At 40.1% G+C, this 21,735-nt stretch overlaps 2 protein-coding genes across 2 annotated transcripts; one reads left to right on the top strand and one right to left on the bottom strand.

Annotated features, from left to right (window-relative positions):
* The first annotated feature begins 7,225 nt into the window (after positions 1-7,225).
* Positions 7,226-12,351, top strand: eda2r (ectodysplasin A2 receptor). Its single transcript, XM_067257581.1, has 9 exons — positions 7,226-7,287; positions 7,666-7,767; positions 8,410-8,588; positions 8,777-8,865; positions 9,056-9,220; positions 9,435-9,536; positions 9,770-10,413; positions 11,452-11,507; positions 11,927-12,351. Exons 2-8 carry the CDS (start codon positions 7,684-7,686, stop codon positions 11,473-11,475), a joined length of 1,287 nt encoding a protein of 428 aa, XP_067113682.1. The 5' UTR covers positions 7,226-7,287; positions 7,666-7,683; the 3' UTR covers positions 11,476-11,507; positions 11,927-12,351.
* Positions 12,352-14,290: 1,939 nt separating this feature from the next.
* Positions 14,291-16,162, bottom strand: gpr83 (G protein-coupled receptor 83). Its single transcript, XM_067257605.1, has 4 exons — positions 15,853-16,162; positions 15,144-15,269; positions 14,921-15,054; positions 14,291-14,762 (listed from the first exon to the last, which is right to left on the bottom strand). Exons 1-4 carry the CDS (start codon positions 16,156-16,158, stop codon positions 14,291-14,293), a joined length of 1,038 nt encoding a protein of 345 aa, XP_067113706.1. The 5' UTR covers positions 16,159-16,162.
* Between the last annotated feature and the right edge of the window lie 5,573 nt (positions 16,163-21,735).

Here is a 21,735-nt window from a genome sequence, read left to right as displayed (position 1 = left end):
AACACTGGGTCTGACATGGTGCTCCTAAATACCTTTTTAGTCACCTGATTACATGATGCCACGCACACGTTCAGTGCCCTCAGGGTGAGAGGAAGCAAAGCAACCCCAGAACGTCACTCTGTCTCCTCCATGTTTGCTTCATTATGTTTTCTGTAACCAGAGAGATTGGGTGCTTTACCGAATAGATCTAATTTGGTTTCATCTGTCCACAGAACATTCTCCCAGAAGGATTTTGGCATGCTCAGATGTGTTTGAGCAAATTGAAGTCAGGGCTTTCTCATCTTTTTCTCTCAGGGTACTCCTGGGCCTCCAACCAAATAACCCCCCTTCATTTATCTGGCTGCAGATGATGTGCGTTGAAAGTTTGGTACCTTGTCTCTGAAGGTCAGCTTGAATCTGTGTCGCAGTTAACCCAGGTGCTTTCTCCAACATTCCAATCTTCCGTCAAGTTTTCCACGTCCAGGGAGGTTGCCTACAGTTGCATGGGCCTTAAACTTCTTGATAACATTACGTACGCTGGAAAGAAGAACATCCAGGTCTCTGGAGATGAACTTGAAGCCTTGAGATTGTCCACGTTTGGCTACACTCTTGTGTCTGACCTCCGATAGTTCTCCGGTTGTCTTTCTTTTATCCATGCTCATTGCTGCACAGATAGTGACACAAATCAAATGAATGAGCCCTTTTCTCTATTCAAACTGGTTGAATATGTTTTTTATATTCCGCATGTACCTTCAACTCACCACAAGGGAGTTCAATTCCAAAGTAAAGGAGAATCATTGGTTTCTAATCAAATCATTTCTACTTTTAGAACGTGCCAGTATAATATTGTCCAGGCATTTAGGGGATGTCTTTGAAGAATCAGCAGAGATTTTGCAAAGTTTTGTTCAACTACACACCAAACACAATCACATGTAAATCCCAAAATGTGTTTGAATTTCAACAGTTTTCTTTAAGAAACGATGCATTATTATTTATTTTAAGTGCAAGGGTTTCTATATTTTCGGCCAAGACTGTAACTACTTAACGCTCACAGACACAAACACAATAGAATAGTGAAATAATAAAACAACATACTTGGTGGTGGTTTTACAACTTTTAAGATTCCCTGAGTGGTGTCCCCTTTAATTCTACACAGCATTTCTGTTTGTGTCAAATACACTAACAGTAACAAGGTTTGATTGACATCAATATACACGCATCATCATACCCTCCCACTCCATTCCACACTGATCTATTCTAGGTTAGGGCAGGACTGAATGGAGGACAGACTTGAAAAAGCACTTTGTACCTACTAGTTTTCACTCAAGGCTGTCTGCAGATTCAGCAAGGCCATTTCTCTGATTCAACTCCAGTCCCATAATATTACAGTTTTTGTCACAAAGCAGGAAATGGGAATATTTATTTTTTACATCCAAACATATTAGCATAACATGTTGATAACCTGTTGCCTTTCTGATATCAAGTATCATATCCTAGTAATTTAAGACTGAAACTCCATTTACCAGCCAGATGGTGTTGTGCTCTGGACTTCTATATAATGCAAGTTTAAATGAATGTATTGCGTTGTGGAACAGTTTATACAAATATATATAAAATGATGTCATGCCAATTTATTCTACTGTTAAATGTTAATGCTATTCAAATGAATACAACTAAATATACCATGGACAACTGTTTGTAAAGGTGAGACTTTTAAAGACACAATGTGAAGCTGACTAAAATATGATTTTGTGAATGCAATTCTTTCATGTTTCTGTTAAACACTGTCAATGAAATATGAATAGTCTTGCTTAACTTGAAAGCCTAGAACTTTCATGAATGAGATTAAGGACAAATGGTTCTTTTTTGAACAAATGATGAAACAGCCAATAAACCAGTGGGGAGTTCTAATAAAATCACTGAATCATACAAAACCTTGACGATTGTGTTTCTGCCTCACAACTTCACGTTCTTTGATCAAAACAAAATGAGCTCATCAGATTATGTACAGATACTTTTAACCATATAAATGAAGAAAGGAGTGCTCATATGTCAGACAGATCATGTATCATGTAGGTCCCAGCGATACAGAACAGCCGACCAAATGTAAATGTATTTGAATTTATATTTGTAGTTAACTGATGTGCATGCCCGCAGTGTCCGTTGCCTTTCAGTGCTCAATCACTAAGACATGTTACTGTTCCTCCGGACTCTAGACAACACTACAGAAATGAAAACCACACTGCTGGTGGCAGTTAACTCAGAAAAATGTGTCCATCTACAACAAAACATTTAGTTTCTCAAACCATAACAAGAAGTAGTGTGGGAACTTTGTATTTCCTTTTTATCGTGTCTGTTATTTTCATAAACATTTCTGGGTGTTTCTCAACTTGCAGCGTCTTGTTGACAACAAACTCTTCTAAAGGGGAAACTTAACCTTTAACACAAATTAAACAAAACCACAACCGTGGAGCTCTTTGAAAGATTTTTTTTCCACGGTTCTACCCAAATTCAAACCTGTCTTCGAGTTTCAAGCGAATACCAAACTAAATTTGAACTTGGCGTTTGCTTATTGTGTCACACTGTACCACCTCATGTACCGATCAGAATAATCATAGTTATTCTGTGTTTTTATTCATATGTTTGTTTCTTAAGTGTAACTACAAGCTGGAGGGTCCTTTTCTTTGTGTGACGTGACTGTGGAGTTTGGAGCAGCAGTTTAAAGAGACTGGAGGGAGAGGAGGGAATGGGTGGGAGAGGTGAGAGGAAAACACAAGGCTTCCAAGAAGAGAAATGCCAAGGCTGAAACATAAAACCCTTTTTTCTATAATTCAAGGTTACAAACAGATCAGACCAGAGCGATAAATAGCTTTTTCATATATAGCTGTGACTACTAAACCTAATAGGTTTTTAGTTAATTGATCGTAGTATACCTTTTAATTTAAATTAACTTGAGCCTGTTCTGGATATAATAGAGCTTCATTCGTTTAGTAATAAATAAACATATAATAATACATTAGACCAAGCAAACATCAGAAAGCTGGAAAAATGTGTCTTCAACATACAGAACTGTTCATATACATCATCAATCTATATGTATCTGTTCATATACATCATCTATTCCATTCTACAAACCATTTGACTGATCAGTGAGACTGTTCACTATAACTGTTCAGTCTAATTAAACAGCATCAGAGTATCAGTATTTCACACGTAAGAAAGAATTAATAGCCTACTGATTTTATTTACTAAAACCTTCCATCCATCCGTCAATAATGATGTTGCAGCTATTGTACACTACTGTACTCAAGTTCTCCAACAGTTTAATATGATCCACATGGCTTGTTATTTTCAAGGTATGTGGTTCAGCTGCCAGGCTAACATCTGCCTGTAATCCTGCTTTATAGAAGAGTGAGTCATAGAGACACGTACTGTAGCATGATTTGTCAACTGACTTGACTACATTTTATTGGCAAATTTTGTTGATTCAGATACTTTCTGACTTAAACAATCATCTAGAGTTGCGAATCCCACCGTGTGGGCCGTGGCCCACTATTGGTCCGCTAAGGTAATACAGGTGGGCCGCCAAACCAATGAAAACCAGACATCCCAAGTCTCCCGGAAGTTCCGGGGAGTCTCCCGCATTTCAATTGCGACTCCCTGACGCAAATTCGTTCTCATTTTAAAATGAAATTTTGCCTTTAATTCATCATGACCGAAACGCTCATAGTTACGCTTGGCACGTTGACGAAAGACCAACTGACATTTCCGCCTTAACTTGCATACGCCCACTTCAATACACTATGCACGCATCACTTCCGCATATTGCATAACCTAGGTCAACAACTTCCAGTAGCGAGCAGTTACATAAGTTCTCAAACACAAAATTGCGATTTGTAGAGGAGTTCGGGTTGCCTTCCCAAAATGACAATCAACGATGAACATAGGAGTCTATGTTGCTGCCCTTCAACCAAGAGGGAAAAGGGGTTCAAATTGTAAGTTTCGAGCTACATCGACTATTACGAAGGTAAGGTTTACTTACACAGGTCTAACTCACACAGTAAAAGTTGCTAGCTAGGCTAGCTCTGGCTATCTAGGATTTGAGCAGTAGCGTTAGCTAGGCTAGCTAGCAAACAATTTTTTGCTACATTGCTCAATTATCTGTCAGCTTGCTTGTTAGCCGTTAATGTTGTTACACACAATGTGTACTTACTGTGGCGCTGATGGACAGTTTGTCATATTCGATCGCTCAATACATTTAGCCGTGAAAGCAAACTGTTTGGCATGTGGTGTTGTGAACATGTAATATTTGTATTTTTGAATTTTTATATTGTAATTTACGGCAACTTATATTTTATTTTATTGTATATTTAATTTAATTCTAATCCCACTTAGTACTGCTAGTTTATGTACCCTTAGTATAGATAGTCCACATATTTAAATTTTAGGTCCCTATATGTTTATTGTATGCACCTTCCTGCCAAAGCAAATTCCTTGTCTGTGCAAACTTTCATGAATTTATTATTTACATAAATCCCATTCTGATTCTGATTTTGATGTGAGCGCGTGAACGGATGTGTTGGGCGGCCGCAAAAAAATTTTGAACGATGCAAGTGGGCCGCAAAGTGGAAAAGGTTGGGAATGGCTGCTCTAGAGAAATAACATTACTTTTTAAACATGTATTAGTGAGTAGTCCATTGTGACATATATTAGTGAACAGTCCATTCAATGCTGTCCTCTGCCTGACCCATATTGCAGGAGAACCAAAGCAGGTCACACGGGTCAGTCCGAGGGGAGGATCTCTGCTTGTATGATGATGAGGAGGTGCATTGTGCAGGCAGTGCTCCGTGGTTCACCTAAAAACAAGGCTCACTCTGAGTTCTGCCATTCACAGATTAAATATTAACAGTACTGGTATCCACACACCAACGTCTCCACTAAGACAGCTGATATTGCGTTAAAGTTTGGGTTTCAGATGCCAAGCCACATCAAACAGGAGTGGCATGTAAGAACTATGTACCATTTGTGCAAACACACTTATGCCAGCCATTGTTTAAAGAAGCAAAATAAATATGGGAAATGTAGTCAGATGGAACACTCACTGAATTAACAACAGTTTTCCAGGGGATTCCTGAAGACCAAACTGTACGAAAGGTGCATGTGCAGCAAATAGCCTGTTTGTAAAAGTAAGCCTTTCAAACTAAATTGTGAATCACCTCAGTGTTACATACAGTGCAATCCCCACGTCACTTTGGGTGATGTGTGTGACCCAACACACACACACACACACGCACACACACACACATGCACACACACACACACATGTTGGTGGTGTTTTTGTGTGGGGGGCTAGAACAAGAACGAGGCTACTTGAGTTTGAAGAGAAAAATCTGTACAAACAAAACAATGAAAGCTAAGTCTTCCTTTTGGCTGCAGGTGTTAAATGTTTCAGTCACGTTCTTATCTGAGGCATTTCTGTGTCCTGTCTGTTTGGCAGTCACTCTTGGCCTTCAGAAGAGCAGCTCCCACTAGATCAAAACCCAGTCATCCAGCACACAGCACTGGGTGAAAGACTGTTGCCCATTAAGACTCATTCCCAAGTGAATCAAACAACAGTAAAAAAAAAAAAACTGTTATGGATTGTCTTTTCTCACATTTATAATCTTTAGACACCATCTGTACTTTGCGTATAAATGATTCTTGGACAATATTTTGGTTTACATTCTCCAGAGTTGCCACCCTTTTTGTCAGGTTTTTCTGGGCTAGCTCAGCCCAGCTCACCACATGGCATGTTACTAGGTACAGGCCTATTGCAAGATTTTATAACCTTCATAAATTATAAGGTCAAAAGTTATTATAAGATTGATGTTGTTCATAAGTTTTTTCATAAGGCACAAAATCCCCCTTATCACTGAACAAACTGAAACTCCAGAAGTAAGTATGCATGAAACAGCCTAATGAATTGAACTGAGTTGTCAAATAATATTTAAAAAAAAAGAATAAGGGATTTTTTTTCTGTTCTGTGAAAGTTAGCATAGTTATTCATCCCACGCTTTAACCTTTGATTATCTCTTTGGATGGTAGACTATGTAGCCTAGACTGAACAATGATTTGCTTGGAAAAATAGAACTTGTTTTGTTTAGCAGTCTAATAATGTCTGCTTAGCCAGGCTTGGAAGCCTGTAGTAAATAATGGGCATGTCATATTTGGAAAATGTTTTTATGTATGATTAATCCGTTGAATTGCATTCTGTTGTGTGGTTATTACTTGTTTAAAAGAGTTTGAATCTACAACATCTGCTAATGCTACAAACAGCTATGACGGGTGCAGGCGGTCCGATTAACTAGTAGCCATGGCAACTTGATATATATATATTTATTTTTTTAATCAAAAATTGGATTGTCTGTCATTTTCATATGAGCTCATGTCCTGTTCGGGTTGTTTGCCAATAGGTGAGTTCGACTTCAAGCAGCGCCGGCGTCGCCTGCAGCCGCCTGCAGCCCGGCTGACTTGAAGCAGCCAATGGCATTCTCAGCTTCAAGTCAGCCGGCTGTCGGCGCCGCCGGCGCTGCATGAAGTCGAACGCACCTATTGGTTTGGCTGTAACGGACAAATGGTGTGGCAAAAAAATAAATAAATAAAAAAGCCTTTTGTGAGGCTTGGTCTAAATATTATCTGTGTCAATTTTGGGGAAGACTGGACAAACTTTGAGAAAAATAATTTTGTGACACTTTTTCATAAAATCCATAAACCACAAAAAAAAATTGACGTTGACTTGGCTTGTTCCAAGTTACCCCACCAAATGGTACGCAGAGCAGAGTCGCACACATGAAACTTGGTGAAAAAAGGGGTCAGGGGTCTGTCCCCAAATAGTGTGCAAACTTGCGGAGCATCGATATTTTACCCTTATTCCCTAACTAAGAGCAATTCAGTGATCTCATTACCTAAACTGCACCACTAAATGGACTGTCTTTCGCTTGACATTATGCTTTTTTAAATCACATGTATAGGCTTAGCATCAAGCAGACATAAAACATAGTTATTCACGTTCAATAAATAAGGTTGCAATAACAAGGCCAACACTACAAATCCTCACACAGTCATTTCACGCACATTTGTGAGTTTTTTTTACTATGCATGACAGGCAGCTACCGGGCGCGCAGGGAGAGGGCATGCAGGCATGTCAGGGCATGTCTAGTTAGAGTGCCGCTAGATAATCGATAAGTCCGTACGTGGTCGAAAACAACAACACCAAAACGAAACAAACAGGTGGCCTCCTACTTCATTCAGTTTCATTGATGAATCAAGGTAGGTTGTAACAAAGACAGTTTCATTGTAATGTTTTGCTATAGATAAAGTCGCAATGCAAGAGTGAGTTTATCGGTGATGCTGCATCAACATCTGCATGCTTGCGTTGCCAACGAGAGAGCTCACTGCGTTAACCCTTACAGCTCTTTCCTTCTTACATAATTTGAGTCTATATAACTTTTGTAGTAGCCTATAAGGCATGTAAAGAATCATTTAATCTGAAGACAGGCTGTTGCAAGGTATAGTGCTTCTACATGATCAAATAGGTTGTTGAATATGGTTGGAACTTCTCCACAGTGCTTGCAGTACGTTTCGAAGTAATATTTATCACCATGAACATTATTTGACCTTTCATTTGCTTGCTGTTCTACTTGGAAGGTTTCATAATTGGCATCCATGGACTGCACAGAAAACCAATACAGCCTCAATAAAGAGTGCCATCCTTGTCTTCAGTGTGAACCAGGGCTGGAGCTGTCAGAGGTGGGGCGTTTTCCTTATCCGTATTATTATTTTCATATTGCTCAAACTGAAAAATTGCCCCCTTTAGCTGTTCTGTTTTCCTACTTGACAATACTGATGAAGAATGTTTCGTATGGAAGTAAGTGAGAGAATGATACCTAGCTTGTACATCAGAAGACAAGAAATAATCAATAGGCTTCCCAAACATTTAGGATGGATGGTGATGCCACTGGCAAAATGAACATTTCACAGCAGTGTGCCCCAAAGACCTTGATCTGAGTTTGGTTCTATGCTCCTGCACTGGGGAAGCCTGTTTTAGTTACTGTCTGGCTTTGACTGTACCATTTTCTTTCAGGGAGCATTTTTCCAAGTTCACACAAGTCAACTTGGCAGGCATGCTTACAATCTTCCCATTTGCTGTGAGAGATTTTGCCAAAAGAGTTTAGGGTTACCCATGACCTGAAATAATCCTGCTCAATGAAATAGGACACGATAGCAGTTTAGACTCACGTCTGTCTGTGGAATAGCTGTCAGTTTACATGTTTATGTAACAGGAAAGTGGTTAGTAAAATGTTTTAATAAGCACAGTTCAGAGATGCTGAAACTGTACTCTGTTTTGCTCTCTCATATGGACAGTACTGTATGTCTTTGTTTTTTGGCCAGGACTGTGGTTACGGAAGTGGCCAATCAGCTCATTGCACCCCTTGCAGTTTGAAGACCTATAAAGAGGATTGGAGCCATCACAACTGTAGATTTTGCCAGTCATGTAAACGCTTGAACAGACAGGAAAAGTCATCTTGCACGTCACGTAGGAACACAGTCTGTGGGGAGTGCTTGCCTGGGTTCGTACAGCGTTTCATGCCCTTGTGCTTCTTGAAAAGAATCTGTATTGTTTTCGTTAGTAACTTGACACCATCCCTTTTTAACGATGAAAGCGTTCCCTCCTAAACATAGGTGGTGCTTGTTTAATGAGCTTGTTCACCTGTTGAACTGTCTTGGGTTTTCCTATTCTCTTATTGGATACAAACAGATTTTACAGTAAAATCCGGGTTGATGGGCTGCAGGATCTGGAGTGCATGCCATGCGGGTCCTCCTCACCTACTGGGCAGCAGTGCAGGAGTAAGCAGCAGAACATCCTCTTCTCATATACCTGTGGCATATAACACCTTTCACAAATAACATGTGCGCTGCACATGGATAGTATTATCTGATCTGGTTACGGCCAACGAATAGTTAAAAAACGAAATATTTCAGGTACTTTGGTACTGTGTACATAGTACAAACCCAAGTCTGTTCTTGTGTTTTGCAGGAAGCCGAGGAGTTGATGTGGAAAAAGAGTCAGTCTCAGGCATCCTTCCCCAGAATAATGCTGCTGCTGACACTGTTTCTGTGGTCCTGGTTACCATGGCAATCACTCTCTCGGTTGTGCTATTGATATACTTCAGGCAAACCATACTGCGGAAGTTCTTTAAAGGTACCCACCAGTTTTATAGCTGCAAGTCCCGTATATCCATTTATAAAACAGTCTTGCATCAAGGTTGTAAATTAATTTTTGAAAGTGCAAATTAATTCATTCTAATAATGTGAGTTCTGTCAGTGTGTGTTTGGATTTTTTTTGTATCTAGAAAGGTACAAGTAATCCTCCTCAATCTGTGCTTCTGACTCAATGAATTATCTCTCGCTGAAAGGATGCCTGACTTTTAAAAGTAAAAGTCAGACTGACATGGAGAGTGCAGCCTGCAGAGTGAATAGGGTCACCCTGAACCCAAACCAAGAAGAGCAGATCCCAGGTAATTAGCACAGTGCACCACAGCTAAGTGTTTACATAATAAGCAATTGAAATGTGTACATTTAAATAGCTTACTGGCAGAGCATTTGACTGCAGACTCCACAGGTTTTAAATCTGTACGTCTCTTAGGATAAAAGTGCCTGCTAAATAATGTATGTCGGTTGCACGTGTAAATATGTTCCCAAAATACGTATGCAACTTCAGAACAAAAACATAATCTGTAGACATCCTCAGGTCCTTGTGATCCCTTCACGGCAGCTGATTATGGGACCCACAGAGATGAGTTGGACTTGCTGGAGTCTGTTACCATCATACCCCAGCATCCGCCTCAGGACTGCGGTCAGATGCCAGACATCCAGCCTCTGGCTCCTGATGTAACTGACGGTTACTGCTCCTCTGGGTTTGAGTCTCTGACATTGTCCGAGCAACCCTTTAACAGCCAGGAGCTCACCATGTGTGCCCCAGCTCCATTGACCCGGCAACCCTCAGACATCCAGGAGGTCACCGTGGCAACCCCGGCTCCTCTGGAGGAGTGTGCACGACGGTCTGCTTTCCCGCCGTCGCAGACAGCCCAGGGCCACTGTGCTTCCGAGCGTCAGGAGAACTACCAGCATGTTCCTGTGGAATGCACTGAGATGGATATCCACAGGGCTGTTTCCTCATCCCTGGACCTCCTCTACTGCCAAACGCAGCCTCGCTGCAGCTCCGGGAGTCTGGGGACCAGGGCCGTGGCTGGGGGTTTGGACGGCCCTAACAACAGCAACAGGCTCAGGGAACAATCACAGAGTCCTTCAGCTCGCGTGAAGGAGCCGCTTGACAGCTGTTGCAGGATCCCACAGCAGAGAGGTTGTTGCAACAGTCCTGGATACAGTAATCGGGTAATTACAGTTGGGATGGCAGGCCTGTGTCATCTGTTCCTCTCACAGAGAGATATTTACTGCTCCTTAGAGGACACGCTCAATATATTTTATCATGACATTTTCATTTTTTATTTAAAAAATAATTCAACAGTTTTTTTTATGGTACTGTAAACTAGAGCCCGACCGATATATCGGCGGCCCGATATTATCGGCTGATATTGGGCATTTTCCTAACTATCGGTATCGGCATTTATAATGGCTGATAAATGAATATTATTTTTTTTATTTTTTTTTTTCAAAGGACTTTTAGTTTCATATATTAAGTTTGTATTTTTGTACATCTTATTTATCAGAAACTATAATAATAATAGGAGTCAGATGGCTGAGCAGTTAGGGAATCGGGCTATTAATCAGAAGGTTGCTGGTTTGATTCCTGGCCATGTCAAATGGCGTTGTGTCCTTGGGAAGGCACTTAACCCTACTTGCCTCAGGGAATGTCCCTGTACTTAGTCGCTCTGGATAATAACTTCTGCTAAAAGTGACTAAATGTAAACTACAAATAACTACTTTTAGGGAAATCAGTTTGTTTTGTTACGCGTTTCTGGATTTTTGAAATATTTTTTTATATCGGCCGATATCGGAATATCGGATTTTTAAATCACCAAATATTTGTATCGGTATCGGCCTTAAAAATCCTTTATCGGTCGGGCTCTACTGTAAACTGTGATCTTTTGTCAGAATTCACCCAAATTATTCATCTTACATTTATTTGTTTATCTGTTTATCTATGAAGGAGTTAATCTTTTATGATGTGATGGTAGAACAGCAGCGTAGGCCCCTTATGATATAGCACCGCAAGAACAATAAGACTGAGCGCAGTGTGAAACACTGTGTTCATGTTCAAAACTGTGCATGATTGTTAACACATTGCCTTTTCCCAGACGTGACTTTACACATTATTAGCCTCAAGTGCAAAGTTAACATTCCTTTTGGGGGAGACTATCGTCGTCTCAGAGGTGATAAATGTAAAATCCTGACCCTATTTCTGTTTTTCAGATGACAGAAAGACTAAAAGTGTGAAATGTGAAGACAAGTTTCCACGGTAACACAGGGTAGGTTTTTACCTTTTTTGAGTACATCTAAGAAGTATTTTGATCTAGTCCAGACAAAGATCTCAAAGTTTAAACAATGGCCACTGTACACCTGGATTAACACAGGTGAAGTATTGCCTTCGTAAAATAAGTTAAGCACTAATCAAAACAGTAAAACTGAATAAGTACCATAATAAATTGTGTAATTAAAGGCCAACCAATCCCGGAGATCAAAAGATCATGAAACCCCAGATATTATACTGCCTGAGGAAAAGTGAAACTATTAGTTCACTCAAAAACCAATTCAGACAGAAAAGCTGTCTCACTTTTTTTCGTCTCTGTTTATGTGTTATGTGTCCCCACCTGTTGTGCCCAGTAATGGATGTGATGTGCTTTTACTAAAGGACATTTATGTGTTGACATGTGTATAATGGGACCAGGTGTGGGTTTGAGGAGGCTCCCCCAGACCTTGATGGAGTCCCTGACTGTGACACTGGACCCGACGCCCCCAAGACTGCAGAACCTCCGACTCCCCCAGGACTGCAGAACCCCCAACGCCCCCAGGACTGCAGAACCTCCGACTCCCCCAGGACTGCAGAACCTCCGATGCCCCCAAAACTGCAGAACCCCCGACGCCCCCAAGACTGCAGGACCCAGATCTCTTGTGTGAAGATGCTTTGAAGAGTTGACCCTATGCCGGTGCAAGGTCACATTCTGCAGGGGCTAGCTGTTGATGCTGGGAAGACATCCGTTAATATCCGCTAATGACTGTTTGCATAAATGTTAATCAGCCCGACTGATATAACTCAGGTAGCTCAAGGAAGAAGGAGCAGCGCTGGTTCCTCATCACATCTTGTACTTTTATTTTATGATGTTTGTTGACATTAGATCCTTTTCACTGGGTTGTCTTTGCTAAAGGCTGATAAAAGATGTATCAAAACAAATATGGTTCTGGGATTTTTTTTCTCTCTACTTAAACGTGGACGGACTGTGAGCGCACAAGCTTACAGAGACCTCTCATGCCTCTTCTGTGTATTACACGATAAATAGTCGACCCCCCAAAAAGTCGTCAGCTCAAACTTGAAAGATTCAGTTGGATAAGGTGCATCAATACAGGGCCGTTAAAATTAAGCTCTTTCAATGTAAATTAACAATTCTAAAATGTTTCTACATTTCTAAAACTTAAGCCATGATTCTGGGACCCCAAAATATTGGGATATCTTGGAAGGAGTTCACAATGCTGTGACTGTTGGCTGTGTTCTTAAATAGATCCGATTAGCACAGGCACCTCTCCAAGTCAGAGGCATCGCCAGATATACCTCGCTCCCAGGACACAAGCAGCAATGCGGCACCCCGCTTTCTCGTGAGGTGAGAGGCCGGGACTACGGGTTGCAGATATATTACAAATATAGAATATTTTTTACATGTACAGCAAGAACAGTAGACTAGTGCCACCTTGTGCTGTGTAACCGTAACTTGTGCGCAGTGTGGAACGCACATGGTTTAACTAGTTAGAGTTAACGGTTACAGACCGTGGCCATCTGAATGCAAATGAACTAACAGGAAAAAGATAATAGTAACACTCACCGCTAAGAATTTGACCGGCACAACGACCTTAAGAAACCTTTTAAGTGCTTAATTTTACACTCAAAAGTACCCGACTCGGTTTTAAGTAAAATTGTATAGCCTACTACACGATAGATTCAAGAGATCTTGTGGGTCACCGTGCTAATGGTTTCCGCGTCGCTGGGCAGACAGCTGAAATTACTCATCCACGATCTTGTTTACCTTATGTTTCACATATTTTTTTTGTGTAAAAAATGAACCCACAAACAGCACACTGTGCTCCGTGAATCTGTTTATTCCCACAGAGATTGAGGGAGGGGTTACGGGATGGCACAGTAAAGGAATCTTACACCAGGAATCTCTTCCATGCTTCGTTTTATTGTTTGTGCTTGCTGTGTGTCTCTGTCTCTTTGATGGGGTCCAGTAAAACGTTCAAGCATGTGGGATAAGAAGAAAATACATTGACACAGAAGATAAATACATTAAAATCAACATATATTTCACCCACATAGCCTACATTACAACACTCCAACTGCTCATATGAATCAACAAACAAACTAAATTAAGACTTTACCAAGCTCTATAGTTACATTTATTCATTTATCAGACGCTTTTATCCAAACTGTAGAGCTCAAACTAAAAAGTAATTTACCAGTTTACAATTTCACAATGTGAATAACACAGCACAACACATTAGGCTAAATGTCTAAATGTTTATCACATTCTGCACAAATAATTACTGTTTCATTCTTTTCATCATCCACTGAATGCAAGTTGTATGAATGGCAGATGAAACTCATCACTATGCAAAATCCTCCTTCTATATTCAACACATCTGAATTAACAAAATCTACTGCACGATTCTAACAAATGTGAAGTTATGTTTTACACATGGGCATTGACTTCACTGCCCCCCCCCCCACCACCCCACATCTTTCAAGCCGTAACTACACCCCTGCTGTCATAGTAGGGCAGTTTACTGAAATTGCAGTATGTTCTACCCAGCTGGCTGAATGTGTTAGCATGTCTATTGTTTTACTACCTTCAGATAATACAGCTCCTTTTGGCCAGCACAGACTAGCTCTATGCATCACATGAATAATGCTGTAAACATGAGAAAACAAGACGTAGCACCTCTTTATAGTGGTAATAGCTTATTACAGAGACTGTGTGTGTATGTGGAGTCTGAAACAGCCGGATCATTACCATTATATCCATATTAGTTTGAAAGGAAACCCTTAGCAAGGGTCTGCTTCGACCTTTGGGCAAAAAATAAATATCAAAGACTTGAGCTCTGCCCTAAAGCTGCTGTTCAACCAACAGTAAATGAACGGATTGTAGCAGGTGCTGCTCATGGCGAACCAGTGAAAAGTAAAATACAGTGCGTTATTAGTGTCAATTGCCTTGCTAGAGACCAGAATAACATAACAGTTGAGAGGGAACCAGCAAACAGCAAACACAGCCACCACCAGCATCAGCATCTTCAGAGTCATCTTCTTCTTACGTCTGTGGGCGGCGTACTGGGCGATAGTCACATCTCCGATGGCGTTGCGAGTCCACAGCTTTTTGGCCACGATGACGTAGGCGATGGATATGATTGACAGAGGCAGCACGTAGAGCAGGAAGAAGGTGGCCAGGTCCAGGTACTTCCACACCATGTCAGACGGCTGAGGGAAGCTTGACAGGCACACCATTCGGACCTTCCTGTGACTAGGCGAGAATAGTTTCACTTACTTCATTTGATTAAAAAAATTGTTGGAGCACATATGGCAGTAATATGCTGTTTATTTCGGGGCTGTTATTGTTGCACTATACATATCATATATTGATTTATCTTGATACAATTTTTACGAAAAGGAGCAACTTACCCAAGGTCAAAGCGCAACAGCTTCTGGTAAATGGCATGAGGTAGAGAGAAACAGGAAGCTGTCACCCAAATCACAATGATACAAATTACTCCACGGAATTTTGATATCCGCTGTCGCATTGGGTGCATGACCACCTACAATAGAAGATGGCTTTGTTAAAAAAAACACTGACAGTTTTCGTAATTTTTTTTTAATTCCATGTGAGATATTAATCTTTGATTACTTGGTGTCGGTCCAGGGCGATGACTACCAGGGTCAGCACTGAGACATGAACAGAACAGTACTGGGCAAAGCGACTGACGTGACACATCAGCTTGCCAAACACCCAGGTGCTGTTCACAAACCTAGTCTGAAAAACACCACACACATGAGCAACAACGTCAATTATAAATATACATGAAATCCAGGCAAACAGTTTAGGATGATGGCATTATCACCAGAGGATCCATGATTTTTTCAATCGATTTAACCTTAATTAGAAGGGCTGCCACTTATCTGACACTTCATTACTTACACAGCAAGATACTTTTACCCAGAGGCTAAGTAAATATACTAAGAAACTTAATGTTAGAAAAGTGCATTGTGGTCACCCAGTTAGAGACTGCACATCTTAAAAATGGTATAGCCATTTAGCTTCTGAATCTAAATCAGACTGAAAATTGTATAAAAATGCAATAATACACAGTCTAGATTGAAAACAAACCAATGCAAGAGGATTTAAGCAGTTCCTAGTGAAGTACTATTCGGTGATTTCGTCTTTCATAATTGATTAAACATACCCAATGTATCAGACGCAAATAGGCTAAATATGGTTTAAGAGTTATTTTGCCATAACTTGCATATGACTATAGGCAACACATCCTATACACTTATTTCAAATGTATCATCACATCCTGTAACTGGGTCAGTCGTCTTCACCTTCTCCAACTTACCAATGTGAAAGGTGTGTTGAGAAGAGTAATCATTAAATCAGCCACGGCCAGGTTCATAATGAACAAACTGGTGACAGAATGCATCCGCTTGTTCTTTAACACGACGTGACAAACCACAATATTTCCAAAAAGTGAAATTGTGATGATGACTGAATATGCAAAAATTAGAATAGCTTTTGTGGTGGAATGCTGTGATTCGGTCTCATAACTAGTACCATTGCCATACATTCCTTCATCCAGGGAAAAATTCCAAAACGAAGAATTTGACGACCGGTAGAAATGATTGAGAAAGTATGTGTTATTCATTGTAACCATCTTCGACTTTACTAATTAAGTTGTGTCTACCTGTTGAATACGGAGGAGAAACCTAGCCTATCCTGTCCATCTAGGATATATGCAATGTACAGTTGGCTGCGCATCCTCTTTCCTATCCAAACCCCCACTGATCATTTCAGTCGTAGTCTCGGTTGACTGCCTCCTCGATTCCACGCTCACTGTGCGTCGTGTGCGATTGAGTAAAGGATAAACACAAACAAATATAAGTAATCTCTCTTATAACAATACAACGTTTTGGCATTTCACCACACGCATGATTTCGTTTTAGAAGTGCATGCCCTGAAATACCGTTGTGGTACCGATGACTCACAACATTTTATGTTAAATGACATGAAACCCAATATAGATTCCACCCCTCCAGCCCCCCTCCTCCCACTTTTGGCTAAAAAAAATCGAATATTAATTGTTGGCCTCTGGATGGCGCTGCAAAGTACACTTTGTGTATTATAACTTAATGCCTTTTTCAGAAATTCGATGCAAGTAAAACAACGTATTCTAAAATGTGCTTTTAGGGAAATTGCAGAAAACATTGAATATTGTACGACTAGGCATTTCAAATACAAATCCTACTGGTTGTGAACAATCATGGAGCTTCACGGTTTCCCCAAAATAGTGTTTGTGCATTTCCGATGTTTTTCTCACAATTTTCATGTTTATCAATTGGAACCTATAGCGCTCTATTATAGACTGATGTAACCATATGAAAGACAGTGGCACGCCTACCAATCCTAAAGCGACTGTAATTATATACAGTCGCAATTATAAATAAGCTACATATGTATGACATTTGGAGGCTATTTGGAGGCCAGCTGTGCATTGAGTTAGTTAGTGCTACCATCTGATCACAAGATAACACACATCTGCGCTCCCATTCATTCCGATGAGACAATACCCGCTGTGGAGGCAGGAAATGTGAGACTGACAGATAAAAAATGTGTTTATGATCTTAAAACATCTTAGAGAAGTAAGCCTATACCGCAACCGGTTACCCTAATTAGATAAGGACTCATTATTTCCGTTTTGTATGTTGCGTTTTTAACGTATTGGAATAAAGGTTATATTCAGCCGTTCAACATGATCAGATTAAGAAATATTGACGTTATAAAGACTCAAATATTAAAATATCAGGCATACGCAATGAAAAAAAATAATACATGAACATTTGGATAAACATTTAATGTCAAAGTAGGCCTACATTTAGTACAGAAACTTACACCTGAAATGCCCAGAGGAATTACATTTTTGGTGCATTAGTGTGTATTATATTAGTATTCTTTGTTGCTAATCAACATAATTAATACTACCTGCACACAGTACATCCTGGACAAGACACTGGCAGCACTAACACATGAATGGACCAATCAGCAGAACTCAAGATGATTCATCTCACTGATGAAGTAACTCCAGACACAGCTTGCAGTCAAGGTCACCAGCAGAAGGCAGTTTGCCAGTGGAACAGTAGACAAGTGACGCCTCACTTGGGGTATTTGACAAACTGACACCCTGTGTACTGAGTGTCCAACTCAGCTTGTCAAACACACTAAGTGAGGGGCCTGCTCTCTGCAGATACTCAAGACGTCCCTGTGGAACAACAACACAACTATTGTGCAGTGGTTATTGCAACGTTGTTTTTTTACAATTCAAGGATTTACAAGTTCTCTATAGATACAGATTAAACTGCATACTACTCACTGGTGTATTTACCTGTCAGTCACATAGTAGGCCTACTCTACCCTAACCACCTCAACAACCCCTGAGCTGAAGTATTAAGCTGCACCTTTTGACAGATATTAACGTTGGTTTAACAAAGATAAAACTGTCTGATTCATTTATGCCCAGCTTTTCTCCTTCTGTCAGTAAATGTGATATAGGCTACATCAACACCATAGAACAGTTGAATCAAACCACACCTCCCACAAGGTATATATATCTCTAAAGTTTTCATGTACAAACACAATGCATACAGACTGACAAACTATTCTAGATTTCTTTCTTTCTCTGAAAAGTGCTGTACCTCGTTGACAGGATTCTTCTGAAGTTCTTGCGCGCAGACTGCTTGATTGGTCTTCTCCGATCAAATAGAAGGGATGTCTCTGTTCCCCAGAACAACTGCCTGATCATTACTAAGCTACAGCATTTTAAAGAGGAAGCAGAAATAAGGAAGATAAGTGCAAAGCACGCTAGCAGGAAATGTCTGGAACCAAAGTGACAACATGTCAGGTTGTGAAATGCCAAATGGCAGTTTGAAAATGAGTGTTACATGTTCCACTGAGGCTGTTTGTTCTTTGTGCTTTATGGTCCAGCTCCTGGTTTAAACATTAAAAAATGTATCTTTTGTTTAGACCACCATATTCTGTCTCGTTGATCATAATACGGGAGTGATGAAGCTCATCTTCTGTCAGACACTGTAACGGAACAACAATCCAGGGAGCATGTAAAAATGGCAGACAGGCAGGCAAGTAGGCCAGAAGGCAGGTAGACAGGTAGGTAGGTAGGTAGGCAGGTAGTTTATTGGTTGCTTGTAATGAGGTGATTGAGGGGGATGTACAGGAGGTACTCCCTGGTTGTGTCTGACTTTTGTCTCCCTAGTTGAACTGGTGCTGAACATCAGAAAAACAAAGTATTGACTTGTGAAGTCTTGAGTAATTTCAAATTTTGCACCGATAAAAAGAAAAGAAAAGATTTTAGATGGACTGGAAACCTACTTTTACAGGGCGTGCGAGTGTGAAGATTCAGTTAACCACTAAACAAAAAAATTACTTCCTCCGGCCACTCACTTCCTCATCTGAAAACCAAACTATAGCTACTTAAAATTACATTCAAAAGAGCTTATTCAAGAAGGGCATAGATGGCAGATTTCTAAGTGGAAAAGTCCTCGTTTCGTGTCCCTTTCATCTGGTACATTGAAAGAGTAATAGGCTGTGTGTGTGGAAATTAAACCAAGTTCTGTCACCAAGAGCTGACCAAACAAAACACTTCCGACTGGCTGTGAAAGCAAACACATTTGTTGAACTACACTTTCTGTCTTATTGTCCTAATATATTATTTTTGCTTCAAACATGATAACAACTTTAAACACATCCCATTTAAAGGGGCATTAATCCTACTCTAACTGTCAAAAAAATTGCCTAATCTCATAGGTTATGGTGACATGTGAACTTAACATGTAAACATGTACACTTTCTGTCAAAAGTTTGGAAACACCTAGTCTTTTGTCATTGTTGGGCAACACATGCACCTCCTGTTTTCCATTGTTTTTAATGCATTAATTCAATCACTCAACCAGGGACTGTAGGGCAGTTAACCTACATGTATTTAGGCCTAATGAGTTAGCATGTTTTCCAAATATGGCCTAAGGTGACAGGTTTATGAAAAATAAGCTTTTGCACCAATACATGTACATTTTGGTCAAAGTAAATCTTCATACCGTTAAATAACCTCTTTTGTTGCATATAAACAACAGGAACATGCATGTGTTTCTCAAAAACGATAAAAGACTAGGTGTTTCCAAATGTTACATATAAACATGTACTGTAGACTAACATACAGTCACCAGGATTCGAAATGACCAAGCAAGGACTCTTTCCTTACAGACACTTAGATTCTCTTGAGGATGCGCTACAGTTTGTGTTTTACCTGTGGACCACACATACACAATTATAGATTATCTATGTTCCACAATCATGAGCTTTTTCTGCTTGGAAAGCAATCGACATACTGCCTTTAGAGACTGTGAATTAACAATATCAGGATATTGCTAGGCAAGCAGCTGTTGTGATGCCATAATCCTCAAAGGTCTTCAGACACAAGGTGGTGGTGCGGTTGATGGTATCTCAAAATAAGCCAATTAGCCAGTGAATAGTTTTGTTTCTGTGTAAGGATATTTGACAGAATCGTGCGGGAAGTTAAAAACCACAACCTCTCTTGGCTGTTATTTGAAATAGTTGTTGAGAAACACGTGGTCTATTTACATCTCGCAACAAACAGAATTGCAACTTTGTTAAGAATGCTTTTAAAACACAGTCAGAACATAGTGACAGTTCTTACTGGTAGATGTAACCTATGTCAGAAAGCACAAATGCTAACTTCATTTTATGTATTTTTTTATCATGTTAAACCGTTAGGCCCTTGAGGTCTGACTGTCAACTGACTTTAACACTACAATCATTGCAAATGTTGAGGGAAATATTTGGGGTTTTGCTGAAACATATCGGGGCTTCTAGATTCTTTTGTCAAAGGCGGCGCTTTGGTCTTAAGTTTATTAGGCCTACTTTGTCCTCATCAGTTGTATATTGTATTAATGTATAACTCACTTGTACAGAAGACATCACGCTGTTCAATGAAAACATAGTTTGAGTGTACCAGTGCCTCCTGGGGGAAGAGCAGAGAATCAACTGTAACTCGAGAAACAATGTTTCACATTAGCTACTGTACTGTGAGGAGTCATGGCTGGAATATCCTTATTTAGTCAGCAAGGAGGGAATGACCCAACCCTGTAAGAGATGGGATTCAGGAGGAGGGCAGGAAAAGAGCGTCTGTGACTCGCAGTGGAACTCTCTCCGAGGGACTTTGAGACAGACTCATCATTCTGTCACATCAAGTAGTTCTGAGGCGATCTTCTTTTTAGAAACTTTTATTTATCAGCAATAGACTTATTTTTCCTATGTGGTGGATGAGATAGGTATCTAAGATCTGCAGAACACAACAACACAGCATGTGAATTAGTTTGACTTTTTCTGAGCTAAAGATGACCCCTCAACAAAGTGTTGGCCCCAATTCCAAAGCAAACAGCAATGAGTCAAGTATTCAAGAGAAAGAGAAGGCAAGTGGCAATTTATTACAATTTATTATTGTTTTTATAAAATCTCCATCAAACCATGATCTAATTTCCATTGGACAATATTTTTAAGTTGTCATGACTGTGATTGGACCAGGTACTATATACTACATCCACATTGTTGCCAGAGCCAGGTAAAAGTACATTTTAACAGTGCTTTACATAGATTTTCACATTAGCTGACACTTTTATCCAAATCAACAACGACGACATATCTCACAAGAAGGTCAATGTTATTACCGCTTAAGTAGTAAACACTGAGGATACTATAGCAATGCATAGTTTCCCACAGTGCTTTAAAGTGACAGTCATTTGCTTTGACAAGCATTTCCCCGTACCTTGCATTCAGGAAATGAAACATTGCTCTTGAAAGTCGTGTCAAATTGATGGGTTTGTAATGTCAGCATGTTTTTTCCTATCTTGTTTATGGCATCTGCTATTCTGTACTCTCTTATTCTGTTCTCTCTATTGAATCTCTAAATGTATTCAATGTTTACATTTACATTTTACATTTAGTCATTTAGCAGACGCTCTTATCCAGAGCGACTTACAGTAAGTACAGGGACATTCTCCCCGAGGCAAGTAGGGTGAAGTGCCTTGCCCAAGGACACAACGTCATTTGTCACAGCCGGGAATCGAACTGGCAACCTTCTGATTACTAGCCCGTTTCCCTAACCGCTCAGCCACCTGACTCCCTGTTTAGATGTTGA

Source organism: Osmerus mordax, chromosome 19 (genome assembly GCF_038355195.1).
Source record: "Osmerus mordax isolate fOsmMor3 chromosome 19, fOsmMor3.pri, whole genome shotgun sequence".
Classification (NCBI taxonomy): Eukaryota; Metazoa; Chordata; class Actinopteri; order Osmeriformes; family Osmeridae; genus Osmerus; species Osmerus mordax.
The sequence above is the reverse complement of the archived record's forward strand: the minus strand, read 5'-3'. Positions and strand labels throughout refer to the sequence as shown.